The 19,444-nt window shown below is 49.4% G+C and overlaps 1 protein-coding gene across 1 annotated transcript in view; it reads left to right on the plus strand.

Moving 5' to 3' along the window:
* Nucleotides 1-19,444, plus strand: part of LOC135513355 (probable JmjC domain-containing histone demethylation protein 2C) — a 126,545-nt gene that overhangs the window by 44,394 nt on the left and 62,707 nt on the right. Inside the window, 3 exon segments of the mRNA XM_064936283.1 lie at nt 6,531-6,732; nt 12,391-12,605; nt 13,974-14,126. Coding sequence (XP_064792355.1) covers nt 6,531-6,732; nt 12,391-12,605; nt 13,974-14,126 — 570 coding nt within the window.

Here is a 19,444-nt window from a genome sequence, read left to right on the forward strand (position 1 = left end):
CATTACAGCATTACCATATATCCAGCACCACCCCAACATTACAGCGTTACCATATCTCCAGCACCACCCTAACATTGCAGCGTTACCATATCTCCAGCACCACCCCAACATTACCATATCATCTCAGGCACCGCCCCAACATTACCATGTCATCTCCAGCACCACTCCAACATTACCATATCACCTCCAGAACCATCTCAAAATTACCATAAAGCCAGCACCACCCCAACATTACCATATCACCTCCAGAACCATCTCAACATTACCATAATGCCCGCACCATCTCAACATTACCATATCACCTCCAGCACCACCCCAACATTACCATATCACCTCCAGAACCATCTCAACATTACCCTATCTACTCCAGCACCACCCCAACATTACCATAAAGCCAGCACCACCCCAACATTACCATATCACTTCCAGCACCACCCCAACATTACCATAAAGCCAGCACCACCCCAACATTACCATATCTACTCCAGCACCACCCCAACATTACCATAAAGCCAGCACTACCCCAAAATTACCATATCACCTCCAGCACCACCCCAACATTACCATAAAGCCAGCACCTCCCCAACATTACCATATAACTCCAGCACCACCTGACATTAACATGTGGAAGTGGTGTGTTTCTATGTCTTGTAGTAAGAAGATAGAGGACGATAAGTGTCTTCAATGACATCATCCAACGAATGCCTCCTCACAATTGGTCAAATTACATGATGCACACCGACGATGTCATTGGGAACACTTCCTCTGTTTTACTGCACAACATAGAAACGCACCATTTTCACACGTGTTGACGTTGGGGTGGTGCTGGAGATGAGTGTAAAGTTGGTGTGTTTCTATGTAAATGTAAAAGTTTCCCTTTAGTAACGCATGCATAAAGACACACACACACGTAACTCTCAAATGAATATGATTTCAATTTGTAATAGCGTTCTGACAAGGTCAACTCAGTCTCTCAGCTCATCTTAGGTCAGCTGGCCTTATTTGATTATATATGTTATTATGATGAGTGTTTCTGTTTCTTACACCGTGTGGATATGAGCTGGCTGATGTTGTTATTGGTTCCCAAAGGGGAGAGGTATATACTCTGTTTGGAACATGAGACTACCACTAAACTCTCTCTCTGGACGTTGAGACTGTCACTAAACTCTCTCTCTAGACGTTGAGACTACCACTAAACTCTCTCTCTGGACGTTGAGACTACCACTAAACTCTCTCTCTGGACGTTGAGACTGTCACTAAACTCTCTCTAGACGTTGAGACTACCACTAAACTCTCTCTCTGGACGTTGAGACTACCACTAAACTCTCTCTCTGGACGTTGAGACTACCACTAAACTCTCTCTCTGGACGTTGAGACTACCACTAAACTCTCTCTCTCTAGACGTTGAGACTACCACTAAACTCTCTCTCTAGACGTTGAGACTGTCACTAAACTTTCTCTCTGGACGTTGAGACTGTCACTAAACTCTCTCTCTAGACGTTGAGACTACCACTAAACTCTCTCACTGGACGTTGAGACTACCACTAAACTCTCTCTCTGGACGTTGAGACTACCACTAAACTCTCTCTCTGGACGTTGAGACTGTCACTAAACTCTCTCTCTAGACGTTGAGACTACCACTAAACTCTCTCTCTGGTCGTTGAGACTACCACTAAACTCTCTCTCTGGACGTTGAGACTACCACTAAACTCTCTCTGGACGTTGAGACTACCACTAAACTCTCTCTCTGGACGTTGAGACTGTCACTAAACTCTCTCTAGACGTTGAGACTACCACTAAACTCTCTCTCTGGACGTTGAGACTGTCACTAAACTCTCTCTCTCTAGACGTTGAGACTACCACTAAACTCTCTCTCTGGTCGTTGAGACTACCACTAAACTCTCTCTCTGGACGTTGAGACTACCACTAAACTCTCTCTCTCTGGACGTTGAGACTACCACTAAACTCTCTCACTCTGGTCGTTGAGACTACCACTAAACTCTCTCTCTTGACGTTGAGACTACCACTAAACTCTCTCTGGACATTGAGACTGCCACTAAACTCTCTCTCTCTGGACGTTGAGACTTCCACAAAACTCTCTCTCTCTGGACGTTGAGACTACCACTAAACTCTCTCTCTGGACGTTGAGACTACCACTAAACTCTCTCTCTGGACGTTGAGACTGTCACTAAACTCTCTCTAGACGTTGAGACTACCACTAAACTCTCTCTCTGGACGTTGAGACTGTCACTAAACTCTCTCTCTAGACGTTGAGACTACCACTAAACTCTCTCTGGACGTTGAGACTGCCACTAAACTCTCTCTCTCTGGACGTTGAGACTACCACTAAACTCTCTCTCTGGACGTTGAGACTGTCACTAAACTCTCTCTCTAGACGTTGAGACTGTCACTAAACTCTCTCTCTGGACGTTGAGACTGTCACTAAACTCTCTCTAGACGTTGAGACTACCACTAAACTCTCTCTCTGGACGTTGAGACTGTCACTAAACTCTCTCTCTAGACGTTGAGACTACCACTAAACTCTCTCTGGACGTTGAGACTGCCACTAAACTCTCTCTCTCTGGACGTTGAGACTACCACTAAACTCTCTCTCTCTGGACGTTGAGACTACCACTAAACTCTCTCTCTCTGGACGTTGAGACTACCACTAAACTCTCTCTCTGGACGTTGAGACTACCACTAAACTCTCTCTCTCTGGACGTTGAGACTACCACTAAACTCTCTCTCTGGACGTTGAGACTACCACTAAACTCTCTCTCTGGACGTTGAGACTACCACTAAACTCTTTCTCTCTGGACGTTGAGACTACCACTAAACTCTCTCTCTCTGGACGTTGAGACTACCACTAAACTCTCTCTCTCTGGACGTTGAGACTGTCACTAAACTCTCTCTCTGGACGTTGAGACTACCACTAAACTCTCTCTCTGGACGTTGAGACTACCACTAAACTCTCTCTGGACGTTGAGACTACCACTAAACTCTCTCTCTCTGGACGTTGAGACTACCACTAAACTCTCTCTCTCTAGACGTTGAGACTACCACTAAACTCTCTCTCTGGACGTTGAGACTACCACTAAACTCTCTCTCTGGACGTTGAGACTACCACTAAACTCTCTCTCTCTGGACGTTGAGACTACCACTAAACTCTCTCTCTCTGGACGTTGAGACTACCACTAAACTCTCTCTCTCTGGACGTTGAGACTACCACTAAACTCTCTCTCTCTGGACGTTGAGACTACCACTAAACTCTCTCTCTCTGGACGTTGAGACTACCACTAAACTCTCTCACTCTGGACGTTGAGACTACCACTAAACTCTCTCTGGACGTTGAGACTACCACTAAACTCTCTCTCTGGACGTTGAGACTACCACTAAACTCTCTCTCTGGACGTTGAGACTGTCACTAAACTCTCTCTCTGGACGTTGAGACTACCACTAAACTCTCTCTCTCTGGACGTTGAGACTGTCACTAAACTCTCTCTCTGGACGTTGAGACTACCACTAAACTCTCTCTGGACGTTGAGACTACCACTAAACTCTCTCTCTGGACGTTGAGACTACCACTAAACTCTCTCTCTGGACGTTGAGACTACCACTAAACTCTCTCTCTGGACGTTGAGACTACCACTAAACTCTCTCTCTGGACGTTGAGACTACCACTAAACTCTCTCTCTGGACGTTGAGACTACCACTAAACTCTCTCTCTGGACGTTGAGACTACCACTAAACTCTCTCTCTCTGGACGTTGAGACTACCACTAAACTCTCTCTCTGGACGTTGAGACTACCACTAAACTCTCTCTCTGGACGTTGAGACTACCACTAAACTCTCTCTCTGGACGTTGAGACTACCACTAAACTCTCTCTCTGGACGTTCATTATTGAAGTTTGTTTTTTTCTTCCTATTTTCCGAATCACAAACCAATGAGTTATTCTTACATTTCATTGAGCAATGTTTACTTGCCAATCGTGTAGCGTTCTTTAGGAAGCTTGGTCCAATAGTGACTTCCTCTCTCGGATGCCCGTACCTCGACTGAGTCCTAGTTGTGGGACGTGGGGATTGACTGGGTCTTTGGTCAGAGCAAATGTCTTGTCTGCCTGGCCATGGTGCATGCGGTAGCTGCCCACGCACAACCCGACTCCTCTGCGCTCTGTCGCCGGTTGCGACAGGGTACTCGAAGGGAGAGGTTCGATGGGTACTCCCGGCCGCCCGAGCGTGCCTCAGTCGGGCACCGCTTGCCTCTCTTTCCAGACTTTTTCGATGAAGGGTCCGGTCCCACCTCAGTGATCTGGTTGTATATGGACTTTCGAGACCAGGCTAGCTAAACAAGCTCTGCATAGCGTGGTAGCCAGGTTGGCCAACTCACTGAAGCGAGCTAGCTACTACTAGCTATTCCTGCCTCCCCACGGTGGAGTTGCTCTCTTGTTTAGAACACGTAGCGTTAAGGCCTTTGGTTATTCTATAAGGACTGTGCTACGGTCTAAGAGGCTAGCTAACATAGCTTACACTAGATAGCTTCCAGTTATAGAACTTTTTCAGGATCTGAGGACCCATGACAAATCTGTTCAGTCTCCTGAGGGGGGAATAGGCTTTGTCGTGCCCTCTTCATGACTGTCTAGGTGTGTTTGTTGTTGATGTGGACACCAAGGAACTTCAAGCTCTCAAACCTGTTCCACTACAGCCCCATTGATGAGAATGGGTGCATGCTCGGTCCTCCTTTTCTTGTAGTCCCCAATCATCTCCTTTGTCTTGGTCACATTGAGGGAGAGGATGTTGTCCTTGCACCACACGGCCAGGTCTCATTGTTGTCGGTGATCAGGCCTACCACTGTTGTGTCATAAGCAAACTTAATGATGGTGTTGTGCCTGGCCATGCAGTCATGAGTGAACAGGGAGTACAGGAGGGGACTAAGTACACACCCCTGAGGGGCCCCCGTGTTGAGGATCAGCTTGGTAGATGTGTTGTTACCTCCCCTTACAACCTGGGGTTGGCCTGACAGGAAGTCCAGATCCACATACTTTTGTGAGGTTGTATCACTTGGATGTCACTGCTCCCAGTGCACAGTGTGTTTACAGCTGGGACAGGAGAGGGTCGTTACGCAGAGCTCAGTCTGGGTGGTCAGCCATGGCCCGTTTCATTTAGTATCCGCTTGGTCCGGCTTGTGGCGAGATTCTTGTTCCCCGTAGTTGTGTTGTACTGACAGAAAGGGAACAGAATGTTATGATTTACTACTGTTCCCTGAAGGAGGGTAACCAGGTACAACACCTGCTTCGCCTGGTTCTGGACTCGGTGAAGAGCGGTACTGAATTGAAGGAATGAATCCAAGCCTCAAGGTTCTCACCTGTGGAAGGCGGGGCTTTCAGAGAGGCGAGGATTTCATTGGCCTTGTCAGGCGTGATTTTAGATCTTTATTCAAAGTGGCGAGTGTGACTCCCCATAGTTATGTTGTACCATGTTTCCCTCCTTCAGGGAACAGTAGTTATCGTCACAACGTTACGTTTTTATGATCATCTTTATATCCATAATGAGTTGAAATTGAATTGAGCTCAACTCTGGTGTAGAGAAATACATAAGACCTCTAGCTAGGGCTGCATCCATCCTGTTCACTATTTATGTCCCCTCCGGTACCAGATGGTATCCCCCGCTCTGTGCTGAAGGACTGATCATGTCTCTGTATTACATATCATAGTAACCGTCTCTCTGTCCCCTCCGGTACCAGATGGTATCCCCCGCTCTGTGCTGAAGGACTGATCATGTGTCTGTAGTACATATCATAGTAACCGTCTCTCTGTCCCCTCCGGTACCAGATGGTATCCCCCGCTCTGTGCTGAAGGACTGATCATGTCTCTGTATTACATATCATAGTAACCGTCTCTCTGTCCCCTCCGGTACCAGATGGTATCCCCGCTCTGTGCTGAAGGACTGATCATGTCTCTGTATTACATATCATAGTAACCGTCTCTCTGTCCCCTCCGGTACCAGATGGTATCCCCGCTCTGTGCTGAAGGACTGATCATGTGTCTGTAGTACATATCATAGTAACCGTCTCTCTGTCCCCTCCGGTACCAGATGGTATCCCCCGCTCTGTGCTGAAGGACTGATCATGTCTCTGTAGTACATATCATAGTAACCGTCTCTCTGTCCCCTCCGGTACCAGATGGTATCCCCCGCTCTGTGCTGAAGGACTGATCATGTCTCTGTATTACATATCATAGTAACCGTCTCTCTGTCCCCTCCGGTACCAGATGGTATCCCCCGCTCTGTGCTGAAGGACTGATCATGTCTCTGTATTACATATCATAGTAACCGTCTCTCTGTCCCCTCCGGTACCAGATGGTATCCCCCGCTCTGTGCTGAAGGACTGATCATGTGTCTGTAGTACATATCATAGTAACCGTCTCTCTGTCCCCTCCGGTACCAGATGGTATCCCCCGCTCTGTGCTGAAGGACTGATCATGTCTCTGTATTACATATCATAGTAACCGTCTCTCTGTCCCCTCCGGTACCAGATGGTATCCCCCGCTCTGTGCTGAAGGACTGGAGGAAGGTGAAGAAGCTGAAGCAGACGGGGGAGTCGTTCCTGCAGGATGACTCGTGCTCCGAGATTGGACCCAACCTGCAGAAGTGTCGGGAGTGTCGTGTTGTTCGCAGCAAGAAGGGGGAGCAGCCGGCTCATTCCCCTGTCTTCTGCCGCTTCTACTACTTCCGCCGGTGAGTCTGATTGGCTGATTCAGTCTCGTTTTGTCTGGTGTCTGATTAGCTGGTAAGGTGGTATTTGATTGGCTGCTCTGTCTCCCGGCTAGTGTCTGATTGGCTGCTTTGCTCGGCTGGTCCACTTTGCCGCCATATGGTTAAATGGTTAGAGATTATTTAGGTAATTGTATACGTTCTCCAACAATCTATCTGTTATTGTCTCAGTGAACCCTTCCTCAGTCAGTCAGTCTGTTGTCTGTCAGTGAACCCTTCCTCAGTCAGTCACTCAGTCAGTCAGTCAGTCTGTTGTCTGTCAGTGAACCCTTCCTCAGTCAGTCAGTCAGTCAGTCTGTTGTCTGTCAGTGAACCCTTCCTCAGTCAGTCAGTCTGTTGTCTGTCAGTGAACCCTTCCTCAGTCAGTCAGTCTGTTATTGTCTCAGTGAACCCTTCCTCAGTCAGTCAGTCTGTTATTGTCTCAGTGAACCCTTCCTCAGTCAGTCAGTCTGTTATTGTCTCAGTGAACCCTTCCTCAGTCAGTCAGTCTGTTATTGTCTCAGTGAACCCTTCCTCAGTCAGTCAGTCAGTCAGTCTGTTATTGTCTCAGTGAACCCTTCCTCAGTCAGTCAGTCAGTCAGTCTGTTATTGTCTCAGTGAACCCTTCCTCAGTCAGTCCATCTGTTATTGTCTCAGTGAACCCTTCCTCAGTCAGTCAGTCAGTCAGTCTGTTATTGTCTCAGTGAACCCTTCCTCAGTCAGTCCATCTGTTATTGTCTCAGTGAACCCTTCCTCAGTCAGTCAGTCAGTCTGTCAGTCTGTTATTGTCTCAGTGAACCCTTCCTCAGTCAGTCAGTCAGTCTGTTATTGTCTCAGTGAACCCTTCCTCAGTCAGTCAGTCTGTTATTGTCTCAGTGAACCCTTCCTCAGTCAGTCAGTCTGTTAATGTCTCAGTGAACCCTTCCTCAGTCAGTCAGTCAGTCAGTCTGTTATTGTCTCAGTGAACCCTTCCTCAGTCAGTCCATCTGTTATTGTCTCAGTGAACCCTTCCTCAGTCAGTCAGTCTGTTATTGTCTCAGTGAACCCTTCCTCAGTCAGTCAGTCAGTCTGTCAGTCTGTTATTGTCTCAGTGAACCCTTCCTCAGTCAGTCAGTCAGTCTGTTATTGTCTCAGTGAACCCTTCCTCAGTCAGTCAGTCTGTTATTGTCTCAGTGAACCCTTCCTCAGTCAGTCAGTCAGTCAGTCAGTCAGTCAGTCAGTCTGTTATTGTCTCAGTGAACCCTTCCTCAGTCAGTCAGTCTGTTATTGTCTCAGTGATCCCTTCCTCAGTCAGTCAGTCAGTCTGTTGTCTGTCAGTGAACCCTTCCTCAGTCAGTCAGTCAGTTATTGTCTGTCAGTGAACCCTTCCTCAGTCAGTCAGTCAGTCAGTCAGTCAGTCTGTTATTGTCTCAGTGAACCCTTCCTCAGTCAGTCAGTCAGTCTGTTATTGTCTGTCAGTGAACCCTTCCTCAGTCAGTCAGTCTGTTATTGTCTCAGTGAACCCTTCCTCAGTCAGTCAGTCAGTCAGTCAGTCAGTCAGTCTGTTATTGTCTGTCAGTGAACCCTTCCTCAGTCAGTCAGTCTGTTATTGTCTCAGTGAACCCTTCCTCAGTCAGTCAGTCTGTTATTGTCTCAGTGAACCCTTCCTCAGTCAGTCAGTCTGTTATTGTCTCAGTGAACCCTTCCTCGGTCAGTCAGTCTGTTATTGTCTCAGTGAACCCTTCCTCAGTCAGTCAGTCTGTTATTGTCTCAGTGAACCCTTCCTCAGTCAGTCAGTCAGTCTGTTATTGTCTCAGTGAACCCTTCCTCAGTCAGTCAGTCTGTTATTGTCTCAGTGAACCCTTCCTCAGTCAGTCAGTCAGTCTGTTATTGTCTCAGTGAACCCTTCCTCTGTCAGTCAGTCTGTTATTGTCTCAGTGAACCCTTCCTCAGTCAGTCAGTCTGTTATTGTCTCAGTGAACCCTTCCTCAGTCAGTCAGTCTGTTATTGTCTCAGTGAACCCTTCCTCAGTCAGTCAGTCAGTCTGTTATTGTCTCAGTGAACCCTTCCTCTGTCAGTCAGTCTGTTATTGTCTCAGTGAACCCTTCCTCAGTCAGTCAGTCTGTTATTGTCTCAGTGAACCCTTCCTCAGTCAGTCAGTCAGTCTGTTATTGTCTCAGTGAACCCTTCCTCAGTCAGTCAGTCTGTTATTGTCTCAGTGAACCCTTCCTCTGTCAGTCAGTCAGTCAGTCAGTCTGTTATTGTCTCAGTGAACCCTTCCTCTGTCAGTCAGTCAGTTATTGTCTCAGTGAACCCTTCCTCAGTCAGTCAGTCTGTTATTGTCTCAGTGAACCCTTCCTCAGTCAGTCAGTCTGTTATTGTCTCAGTGAACCCTTCCTCAGTCAGTCAGTCAGTCAGTCAGTCAGTCAGTCTGTTATTGTCTTAGTGAACCCTTCCTCTGTCAGTCAGTCAGTCTGTTATTGTCTCAGTGAACCCTTCCTCAGTCAGTCAGTCAGTCTGTTATTGTCTCAGTGAACCCTTCCTCAGTCAGTCAGTCTGTTATTGTCTGTCAGTGAACCCTTCCTCTGTCAGTCAGTCAGTCTGTTATTGTCTCAGTGAACCCTTCCTCAGTCAGTCAGTCTGTTATTGTCTGTCAGTGAACCCTTCCTCAGTCAGTCATTCAGTCTGTTATTGTCTCAGTGAACCCTTCCTCAGTCAGTCAGTCTGTTATTGTCTCAGTGAACCCTTCCTCAGTCAGTCAGTCTGTTATTGTCTCAGTGAACCCTTCCTCAGTCAGTCAGTCAGTCAGTCAGTCAGTCAGTCTGTTATTGTCTGTCAGTGAACCCTTCCTCTGTCAGTCAGTCAGTCTGTTATTGTCTCAGTGAACCCTTCCTCAGTCAGTCATTCAGTCTGTTATTGTCTCAGTGAACCCTTCCTCAGTCAGTCAGTCTGTTATTGTCTCAGTGAACCCTTCCTCAGTCAGTCAGTCTGTTATTGTCTCAGTGAACCCTTCCTCTGTCAGTCAGTCAGTCTGTTATTGTCTCAGTGAACCCTTCCTCAGTCAGTCAGTCTGTTATTGTCTCAGTGAACCCTTCCTCAGTCAGTCAGTCAGTCAGTCAGTCAGTCAGTCTGTTATTGTCTCAGTGAACCCTTCCTCAGTCAGTCAGTCTGTTATTGTCTCAGTGAACCCTTCCTCAGTCAGTCAGTCTGTTATTGTCTCAGTGAACCCTTCCTCGGTCAGTCAGTCAGTCAGTCTGTTAATGTCTCAGTGAACCCTTCCTCAGTCAGTCAGTCAGTCAGTCAGTTAGTCTGTTAATGTCTCAGTGAACCCTTCCTCAGTCAGTCAGTCAGTCAGTCTGTTATTGTCTCAGTGAACCCTTCCTCAGTCAGTCAGTCTGTTATTGTCTCAGTGAACCCTTCCTCAGTCAGTCAGTCAGTCAGTCAGTCTGTTATTGTCTCAGTGAACCCTTCCTCAGTCAGTCAGTCTGTTATTGTCTCAGTGAACCCTTCCTCAGTCAGTCAGTCTGTTATTGTCTCAGTGAACCCTTCCTCAGTCAGTCAGTCTGTTATTGTGGAGCCTGTTGGCCAGATAGCCAGTGGAGACTAGAGTGGAGCCTGTTGGCCAGATAGCCAGCGGAGACTAGAGTGGAGCCTGTTGGCCAGATAGCCAGCGGAGACTAGAGTGGAGCCTGTTGGCCAGATAGCCAGCGGAGACTAGAGTGGAGCCTGTTGGCCAGATAGCCAGTGGAGACTAGAGTGGAGCCTGTTGGCCAGATAGCCAGCGGAGACTAGAGTGGAGCCTGTTGGCCAGATAGCCAGCGGAGACTAGAGTGGAGCCTGTTGGCCAGATAGCCAGCGGAGACTAGAGTGTAGCCAGCGGAGACTAGAGTGGAGCCTGTTGGCCAGATAGCCAGCGGAGACTAGAGTGTAGCCTGTTGGCCAGATAGCCAGCGGAGACTAGAGTGGAGCCTGTTGGCCAGATAGTCAGTGGAGACTAGAGTGGAGCCTGTTGGCCAGATAGCCTGCGGAGACTAGAGTGGAGCCTGTTGGCCAGATAGCCAGCGGAGACTAGAGTGGAGCCTGTTAGCCAGATAGCCAGCGGAGACTAGAGTGGAGCCTGTTGGCCAGATAGCCAGCGGAGACTAGAGTGGAGCCTGTTGGCCAGATAGCCAGTGGAGACTAGACTGTAGCCTGTTGGCCAGATAGTCAGTGGAGACTAGAGTGGAGCCTGTTGGCCAGATAGCCAGCGGAGACTAGAGTGGAGCCTGTTGGCCAGATAGCCAGCGGAGACTAGAGTGGGGCCTGTTGGCCAGATAGTCAGTGGAGACTAGAGTGGAGCCTGTCGGCCAGGTAGCCAGTGGAGACTAGAGTGGAGCCTGTTGGCCAGTGGAGCCTAGAGTGGAGCCTGTTGGCCAGATAGCCAGTGGAGCCTAGAGTGGAGCCTGTTGGCCAGATAGCCAGTGGAGACTAGAGTGGGGCCTGTTGGCCAGATAGCCAGTGGAGCCTAGAGTGGAGCCTGTTGGCCAGATAGCCAGTGGAGCCTAGAGTGGAGCCTGTTGGCCAGATAGCCAGTGGAGACTAGAGTGGGGCCTGTTGGCCAGATAGCCAGTGGAGACTAGAGTGGGGCCTGTTGGCCAGATAGCCAGTGGAGACTAGAGTGGAGCCTGTTGGCCAGATAGCCAGTGGAGCCTAGAGTGGAGCCTGTTGGCCAGATAGCCAGCGGAGACTAGAGTGGAGCCTGTTGGCCAGATAGCCTGCGGAGACTAGAGTGGAGCCTGTTTGCCAGATAGCCAGTGGAGACTAGAGTGGAGCCTGTTGGCCAGATAGCCTGCGGAGACTAGAGTGGAGCCTGTTGGCCAGATAGCCAGCTGAGACTAGAGTGGAGCCTGTTTATCAGACAAAGCAAAGATGATTGCAACCCCAAGGTTGTAGGACAATCCACATTTACTGCTCCTTCTGAGGCTTGTTTTGGTTCTAGGGTTAGTGTTGGTTCTAGGGTTGGTGTTGGTTCTTGGGTTGGTGTTGGTTCTAGGGTTGGTTTTGGTGTTGGTTCCAGGGTTGGTTCCAGTGTTGGTGTTGGTTCTAGTGTTGGTTAAAGGGTTGGTGTTTGTTCCAGGGTTTGTTTTGGTTCCGGTTCTAGGGTCAGTGATGGTTCTAGGGTTGGTCTTGGTTCTAGGGTTGGTGTTGGTTCCGGTGTTAGTTCCGGTTCTAGGGTTGGTGTTGGTTCCAGTTCTAGGGTTGGTGTTGGTTCTAGGGTTAGGGATGGTTCCAGGGTTGGTGTTGGTTCCGGTTCTAGGGTTGGTGTTGGTTCTAGGGTTAGGGATGGTTCCAGTGTTGGTGTTGGTTCCGGTTCTAGGGTTAGTGATGGTTTTAGGGAGCCAGTGGTTCTTTATTCTGTCATTATGGTGTTGCCTTCTGACAGGGAGGAGCAACACTCTCATTATCTAGTGTGTCTGCACCTCTCATTAACCTGTTCTCTCTCCCTCTTCTCTCCAGCCTGTCCGTGTGTCTGCACCTCTCATTAACCTGTTCTCTCTCCCTCTTCTCTCCAGCCTGTCCGTGTGTCTGCACCTCTCATTAACCTGTTCTCTCTCCCTCTTCTCTCCAGCCTGTCCGTGTGTCTGCACCTCTCATTAACCTGTTCTCTCTCCCTCTTCTCTCCAGCCTGTCCTACAGTAAGAATGGAGTGATCCGTGTGGACGGCTTCTCCACCCCAGATCAGTTTGATGAGGAGGCTCTGTCCCTCTGGGCTCCTGATGTATACGAGGAGAATGAGTTGGACCCGGACTCCTCCAAGTACATCCTCTCATATATAGGAGACCAGTTTTGTCAGATGGTCACCACTGAGAACACTGCTGCTACATGGATCAAAAAAGATGGTATGGAGAGGAGCACAGAGAAGTGTTGTGGTTAGTCTGAAAGACAGAGGAGCACAGAGAAGTGTTGTTGTTAGTCTGAAAGACAGAGGAGCACAGAGAAGTGTTGTTGTTAGTCTGAAAGACAGAGGAGCACAGAGAAGTGTTGTTGTTAGCCTGAAAGACAGAGGAGCACAGAGAAGTGTTGTTGTTGTTAGCCTGAAAGACAGAGGAGCACAGAGAAGTGTTGTTGTTGTTAGCCTGAAAGACAGAGGAGCACAGAGAAGTGTTGTTGTTGTTAGCCTGAATGGCAGAGGAGCACAGAGAAGTGTTGTTGTTAGTCTGAAAGACAGGAGCACAGAGAAGTGTTGTTGTTAGCCTGAAAGACAGAGGAGCACAGAGAAGTGTTGTTGTTGTTAGTCTGAAAGACAGAGGAGCACAGAGAAGTGTTGTTGTTAGCCTGAAAGACAGGAGCACAGAGAGGTGTTGTTGTTAGTCTTAAAGACAGAGGAGCACAGAGAAGTGTTGTTGTTAGTCTGAAAGACAGAGGAGCACAGAGAAGTGTTGTTGTTAGCCTGAAAGACAGAGGAGCACAGAGAAGTGTTGTTGTTGTTAGTCTGAATGGCAGAGGAGCACAGAGAAGTGTTGTTGTTAGTCTGAAAGACAGGAGCACAGAGAAGTGTTGTTGTTAGCCTGAAAGACAGAGGAGCACAGAGAAGTGTTGTTGTTATTAGCCTGAAAGACAGAGGAGCACAGAGAAGTGTTGTTGTTGTTAGTCTGAATGGCAGAGGAGCACAGAGAAGTGTTGTTGTTAGTCTGAAAGACAGGAGCACAGAGAAGTGTTGTTGTTAGCCTGAAAGACAGAGGAGCACAGAGAAGTGTTGTTGTTGTTAGTCTGAAAGACAGGAGCACAGAGAAGTGTTGTTGTTAGCCTGAAAGACAGAGGAGCACAGAGAAGTGTTGTTGTTGTTAGTCTGAAAGACAGGAGCACAGAGAAGTGTTGTTGTTGTTAGCCTGAAAGACAGAGGAGCACAGAGAAGTGTTGTTGTTGTTAGTCTGAATGGCAGAGGAGCACAGAGAAGTGTTGTTGTTAGTCTGAAAGACAGAGGAGCACAGAGACATTCTCTCTGTTAGTCTTAGTGTTCCTGAAGAAAGCTGGGGTCAAACCTCAAACTAGTATCTGTGTGTTTTAACAGGTCAAACCATCCTGAACTGTAGAACAACTAAATGTTTTATTGTGGGTGTTATTGTACCAATGTTAGAGCCCTCTGAGGCCAGACTAGTCTATAAAGTCTTCTGCATGAATGAACCAGTCTGCCTGGAAGTGCTCTGCTGTCCTCTGCCTGTCCTGTTGTCTTCATCCTCCCTGTTTGTGTGTGCTTTGCCCTGCAGCCAAGATGGCCTGGAAGAGGGCAGTGAGAGGGGTCCGGGAGATGTGTGACGCGTGTGAAGCCACCTTGTTTAATATTCACTGGGTCTGCCACAAATGTGGCTTCGTGGTTTGTCTGGACTGTTACAAGGCAAAGGAGAGGAAGACCTCCAAAGGTCAGTCAACATTTAGGATGTTAACATTTTAAAACCTCTTCTTTTCCACCATAGACAAGTAGAGGATACAGGTTTCTCTCCATCTCTCCTCCCTCCCCCTCCCCCTGCCTCTCCTCCTCTCTCTCCTCCCCCTCTCCTTCCTCTCCCCCTCTCTCCTCCCTCTCTCCTTCCTCTCCCCCTTTCTCCCTCTCTCTCCTTCCTCTCTCTCTCCCTCTCTCTCCTTCCTCTCTCTCTCCCTCTCTCTCCTCCCTCTCTCCTCCCTCTCCTCCCTCTCCTCCCTCTCTCCTCCCTCTCTCCCTCTCCTCCCTCTCTCCCTCTCCTCCCTCTCTCTCCTTCCTCCCTCTCTCCCCTCCCTCTCTCCCTCTCTCTCCTCCCTCTCTCCCCCTCTCATCTCTCTCTCCTCCCTCTCTCCTCTCCTCTCTCCTCCCTCTCCGCCTCTCTCTCCTCTCCTCCCTCTCCGCCTCTCTCCTCTCTCCCCCTCTCTCCTCCCTCCCCCTCTCTCTCCTCCCTCTCCCTCTCTCTCCTCCCTCTCCCCCTCTCTCCTCCCTCTCCCCCTCTCCTCCCTCTCACCCCTCTCTCTCCTCTCTCTTTCCTCCCTCTGCCCCTCTCTCTCCTCCCTCCCTCTCCCCCTCTCTCCTCCCTCTCCCCCTCTCTCCTCCCTCTCCCCCTCTCTCTCCTCTCTCTTTCCTCCCTCTGCCCCTCTCTCTCCTCCCTCCCTCTCTCTCTCATCTCTATCCAAGGTGGGGGTCTGGTTGAGACAGACATTGTGTCGTAGTTCTGATGGTTGTTCACAGGGCCCTGGGCAGATGTAAATCACCATGTCGACAGACAGACATGGCATATCTGCTGTACCCAGCCTCTCTGTCTCTCTCTGTCTCTGTCTCCAATTCAAAGGGCTTTATTGGCATGGGAAACATGTTTTATTACCTCAACAGGTGAAATAAACATGACTCTCTCTGTCTGTCTGTCTGGACGGCAACCCTCCAGCTCCTACAGAGTGAAACCCCATCCATCACAGCTCCTACAGAGTGAAACCCCATCCATCACAGCTCCTACAGAGTGAAACCCCATCCATCACAGCTCCTACAGAGAGTGAAACCCCATCCATCACAGCTCCTAGAGAGTGAAACCCCATCCATCACAGCTCCTACAGAGTGTGAAACCCCATCCATCACAGCTCCTACAGAGAGTGAAACCCCATCCATCACAGCTCCTACAGAGTGAAACCCCATCAATCACAGCTCCTACAGAGTGAAACCCCATCCATCACAGCTCCTACAGAGAGTGAAACCCCATCCATCACAGCTCCTACAGAGAGTGAAACCCCATCCATCACAGCTCCTACAGAGTGAAACCCCATCCATCACAGCTCCTACAGAGAGTGAAACCCCATCCATCACAGCTCCTACAGAGTGTGAAACCCCATCCATCACAGCTCCTACAGAGTGAAACCCCATCCATCACAGCTCCTACAGAGAGTGAAACCCCATCCATCACAGCTCCTACAGAGAGAGAAACCCCATCCATCACAGCTCCTACAGAGAGTGAAACCCCATCCATCACAGCTCCTACAGAGAGTGAAACCCCATCCATCACAGCTCCTACAGAGTGTGAAACCCCATCCATCACAACTCCTACAGAGTGAAACCCCATCCATCACAGCTCCTACAGAGTGAAACCCCATCCATCACAGCTCCTACAGAGTGAAACCCCATCCATCACAGCTCCTACAGAGTGAAACCCCATCCATCACAGCTCCTACAGAGTGTGAAACCCCATCCATCACAGCTCCTACAGAGAGTGAAACCCCATCCATCACAGCTCCTACAGAGTGTGAAACCCCATCCATCACAGCTCCTACAGAGAGTGAAACCCCATCCATCACAGCTCCTACAGAGAGTGAAACCCCATCCATCACAGCTCATAGAGAGTGAAACCCCATCCATCACAGCTCCTACAGAGAGTGAAACCCCATCCATCACAGCTCCTACAGAGTGTGAAACCCCATCCATCACAGCTCCTACAGAGAGTGAAACCCCATCCATCACAGCTCATAGAGAGTGAAACCCCATCCATCACAGCTCCTACAGAGAGTGAAACCCCATCCATCACAGCTCCTACAGAGAGTGAAACCCCATCCATCACAGCTCCTACAGAGAGTGAAACCCCATCCATCACAGCTCCTACAGAGTGAAACCCCATCCATCACAGCTCCTACAGAGTGAAACCCCATCCATCACAGCTCCTACAGAGAGTGAAACCCCATCCATCACAGCTCCTACAGAGAGTGAAACCCCATCCATCACAGCTCCTACAGAGTGAAACCCCATCCATCACAGCTCCTACAGAGAGTGAAACCCCATCCATCACAGCTCCTACAAAGAGTGAAACCCCATCCATCACAGCTCATAGAGAGTGAAACCCCATTCATCACAGCTCCTACAGAGAGTGAAACCCCATCCATCACAGCTCCTACAGAGTGAAACCCCATCCATCACAGCTCCTACAGAGTGAAACCCCATCCATCACAGCTCCTACAGAGAGTGAAACCCCATCCATCACAGCTCCTACAGAGAGTGAAACCCCATCCATCACAGCTCCTACAGAGAGTGAAACCCCATCCATCACAGCTCCTACAGAGTGAAACCCCATTCATCACAGCTCCTACAGAGAGTGAAACCCCATCCATCACAGCTCCTACAGAGTGAAACCCCATCCATCACAGCTCCTACAGAGAGTGAAACCCCATCCATCACAGCTCCTACAGAGTGAAACCCCATCCATCACAGCTCCTACAGAGAGTGAAACCCCATCCATCACAGCTCCTACAGAGTGAAACCCCATCCATCACAGCTCCTACAGAGAGTGAAACCCCATCCATCACAGCTCCTACAGAGTGAAACCCCATCCATCACAGCTCCTACAGAGAGTGAAACCCCATCCATCACAGCTCCTACAGAGTGAAACCCCATCCATCACAGCTCCTACAGAGAGTGAAACCCCATCCATCACAGCTCCTACAGAGTGAAACCCCATCCATCACAGCTCCTACAGAGAGTGAAACCCCATCCATCACAGCTCCTACAGAGTGAAACCCCATCCATCACAGCTCCTACAGAGTGAAACCCCATCCATCACAGCTCCTACAGAGTGAAACCCCATCCATCACAGCTCCTACAGAGAGTGAAACCCCATCCATCACAGCTCCTACAGAGTGAAACCCCATCCATCACAGCTCCTACAGAGAGTGAAACCCCATCCATCACAGCTCCTACAGAGTGAAACCCCATCCATCACAGCTCCTACAGAGAGTGAAACCCCATCCATCACAGCTCCTACAGAGAGTGAAACCCCATCCATCACAGCTCATAGAGAGTGAAACCCCATTCATCACAGCTCCTACAGAGAGTGAAACCCCATCCATCACAGCTCCTACAGAGTGAAACCCCATCCATCACAGCTCCTACAGAGAGTGAAACCCCATCCATCACAGCTCCTACAAAGAGTGAAACCCCATCCATCACAGCTCATAGAGAGTGAAACCCCATTCATCACAGCTCCTACAGAGAGTGAAACCCCATCCATCACAGCTCCTACAGAGTGAAACCCCATCCATCACAGCTCCTACAGAGAGTGAAACCCCATCCATCACAGCTCCTACAGAGTGAAACCCCATCCATCACAGCTCCTACAGAGAGTGAAACCCCATCCATCACAGCTCCTAGAGAGTGAAACCCCATCCATCACAGCTCCTACAGAGAGTGAAACCCCATCCATCACAGCTCCTACAGAGTGAAACCCCATCCATCACAGCTCCTACAGAGAGTGAAACCCCATTCATCACAGCTCCTACAGAGAGTGAAACCCCATCCATCACAGCTCCTACAGAGTGAAACCCCATCCATCACAGCTCCTACAGAGAGTGAAACCCCATCCATCACAGCTCCTACAGAGTGAAACCCCATCCATCACAGCTCCTACAGAGAGTGAAACCCCATCCATCACAGCTCCTAGAGAGTGAAACCCCATCCATCACAGCTCCTACAGAGAGTGAAACCCCATCCATCACAGCTCCTAGAGAGTGAAACCCCATCCATCACAGCTCCTAGAGAGTGAAACCCCATCCATCACAGCTCCTACAGAGAGTGGAACCCCATCCATCACAGCTCCTACAGAGAGTGAAACCCCATCCATCACAGCTCCTACAGAGAGTGAAACCCCATCCATCACAGCTCCTACAGAGTGTGAAACCCCATCCATCACAGCTCCTACAGAGAGTGAAACCCCATCCATCACAGCTCCTACAGAGAGTGAAACCCCATCCATCACAGCTCCTACAGAGAGTGAAACCCCATCCATCACAGCTCCTACAGAGTGAAACCCCATCCATCACAGCTCCTACAGAGTGAAACCCCATCCATCACAGCTCCTACAGAGAGTGAAACCCCATCCATCACAGCTCCTACAGAGAGTGAAACCCCATCCATCACAGCTCCTACAGAGTGAAACCCCATCCATCACAGCTCCTACAGAGTGAAACCCCATCCATCACAGCTCCTACAGAGAGTGGAACCCCATCCATCACAGCTCCTACAGAGAGTGAAACCCCATCCATCACAGCTCCTACAGAGTGAAACCCCATCCATCACAGCTCCTACAGAGTGAAACCCCATCCATCACAGCTCCTACAGAGTGAAACCCCATCCATCACAGCTCCTACAGAGTGAAACCCCATCCATCACAGCTCCTACAGAGTGTGAAACCCCATCCATCACAGCTCCTACAGAGTGTGAAACCCCAACCATCACAGCTCCTACAGAGTGAAACCCCATCCATCACAGCTCCTACAGAGTGGAACCCCATCCATCACAGCTCCTACAGAGTGTGAAACCCCATCCATCACAGCTCCTACAGAGTGAAACCCCATCCATCACAGCTCCTACAGAGAGTGGAACCCCATCCATCACAGCTCCTAGAGAGTGAAACCCCATCCATCACAGCTCCTAGAGAGTGAAACCCCATCCATCACAGCTCCTACAGAGAGTGAAACCCCATCCATCACAGCTCCTACAGAGTGAAACCCCATTCATCACAGCTCCTACAGAGAGTGAAACCCCATCCATCACAGCTCCTACAGAGTGTGAAACCCCATCCATCACAGCTCCTACAGAGTGTGAAACCCCAACCATCACAGCTCCTACAGAGTGGAACCCCATCCATCACAGCTCCTACAGAGTGGAACCCCATCCATCACAGCTCCTACAGAGTGAAACCCCATCCATCACAGCTCCTACAAAGAGTGAAACCCCATCCATCAC

Source organism: Oncorhynchus masou, chromosome 24, assembly GCF_036934945.1.
Source record: "Oncorhynchus masou masou isolate Uvic2021 chromosome 24, UVic_Omas_1.1, whole genome shotgun sequence".
Classification (NCBI taxonomy): Eukaryota; Metazoa; Chordata; class Actinopteri; order Salmoniformes; family Salmonidae; genus Oncorhynchus; species Oncorhynchus masou.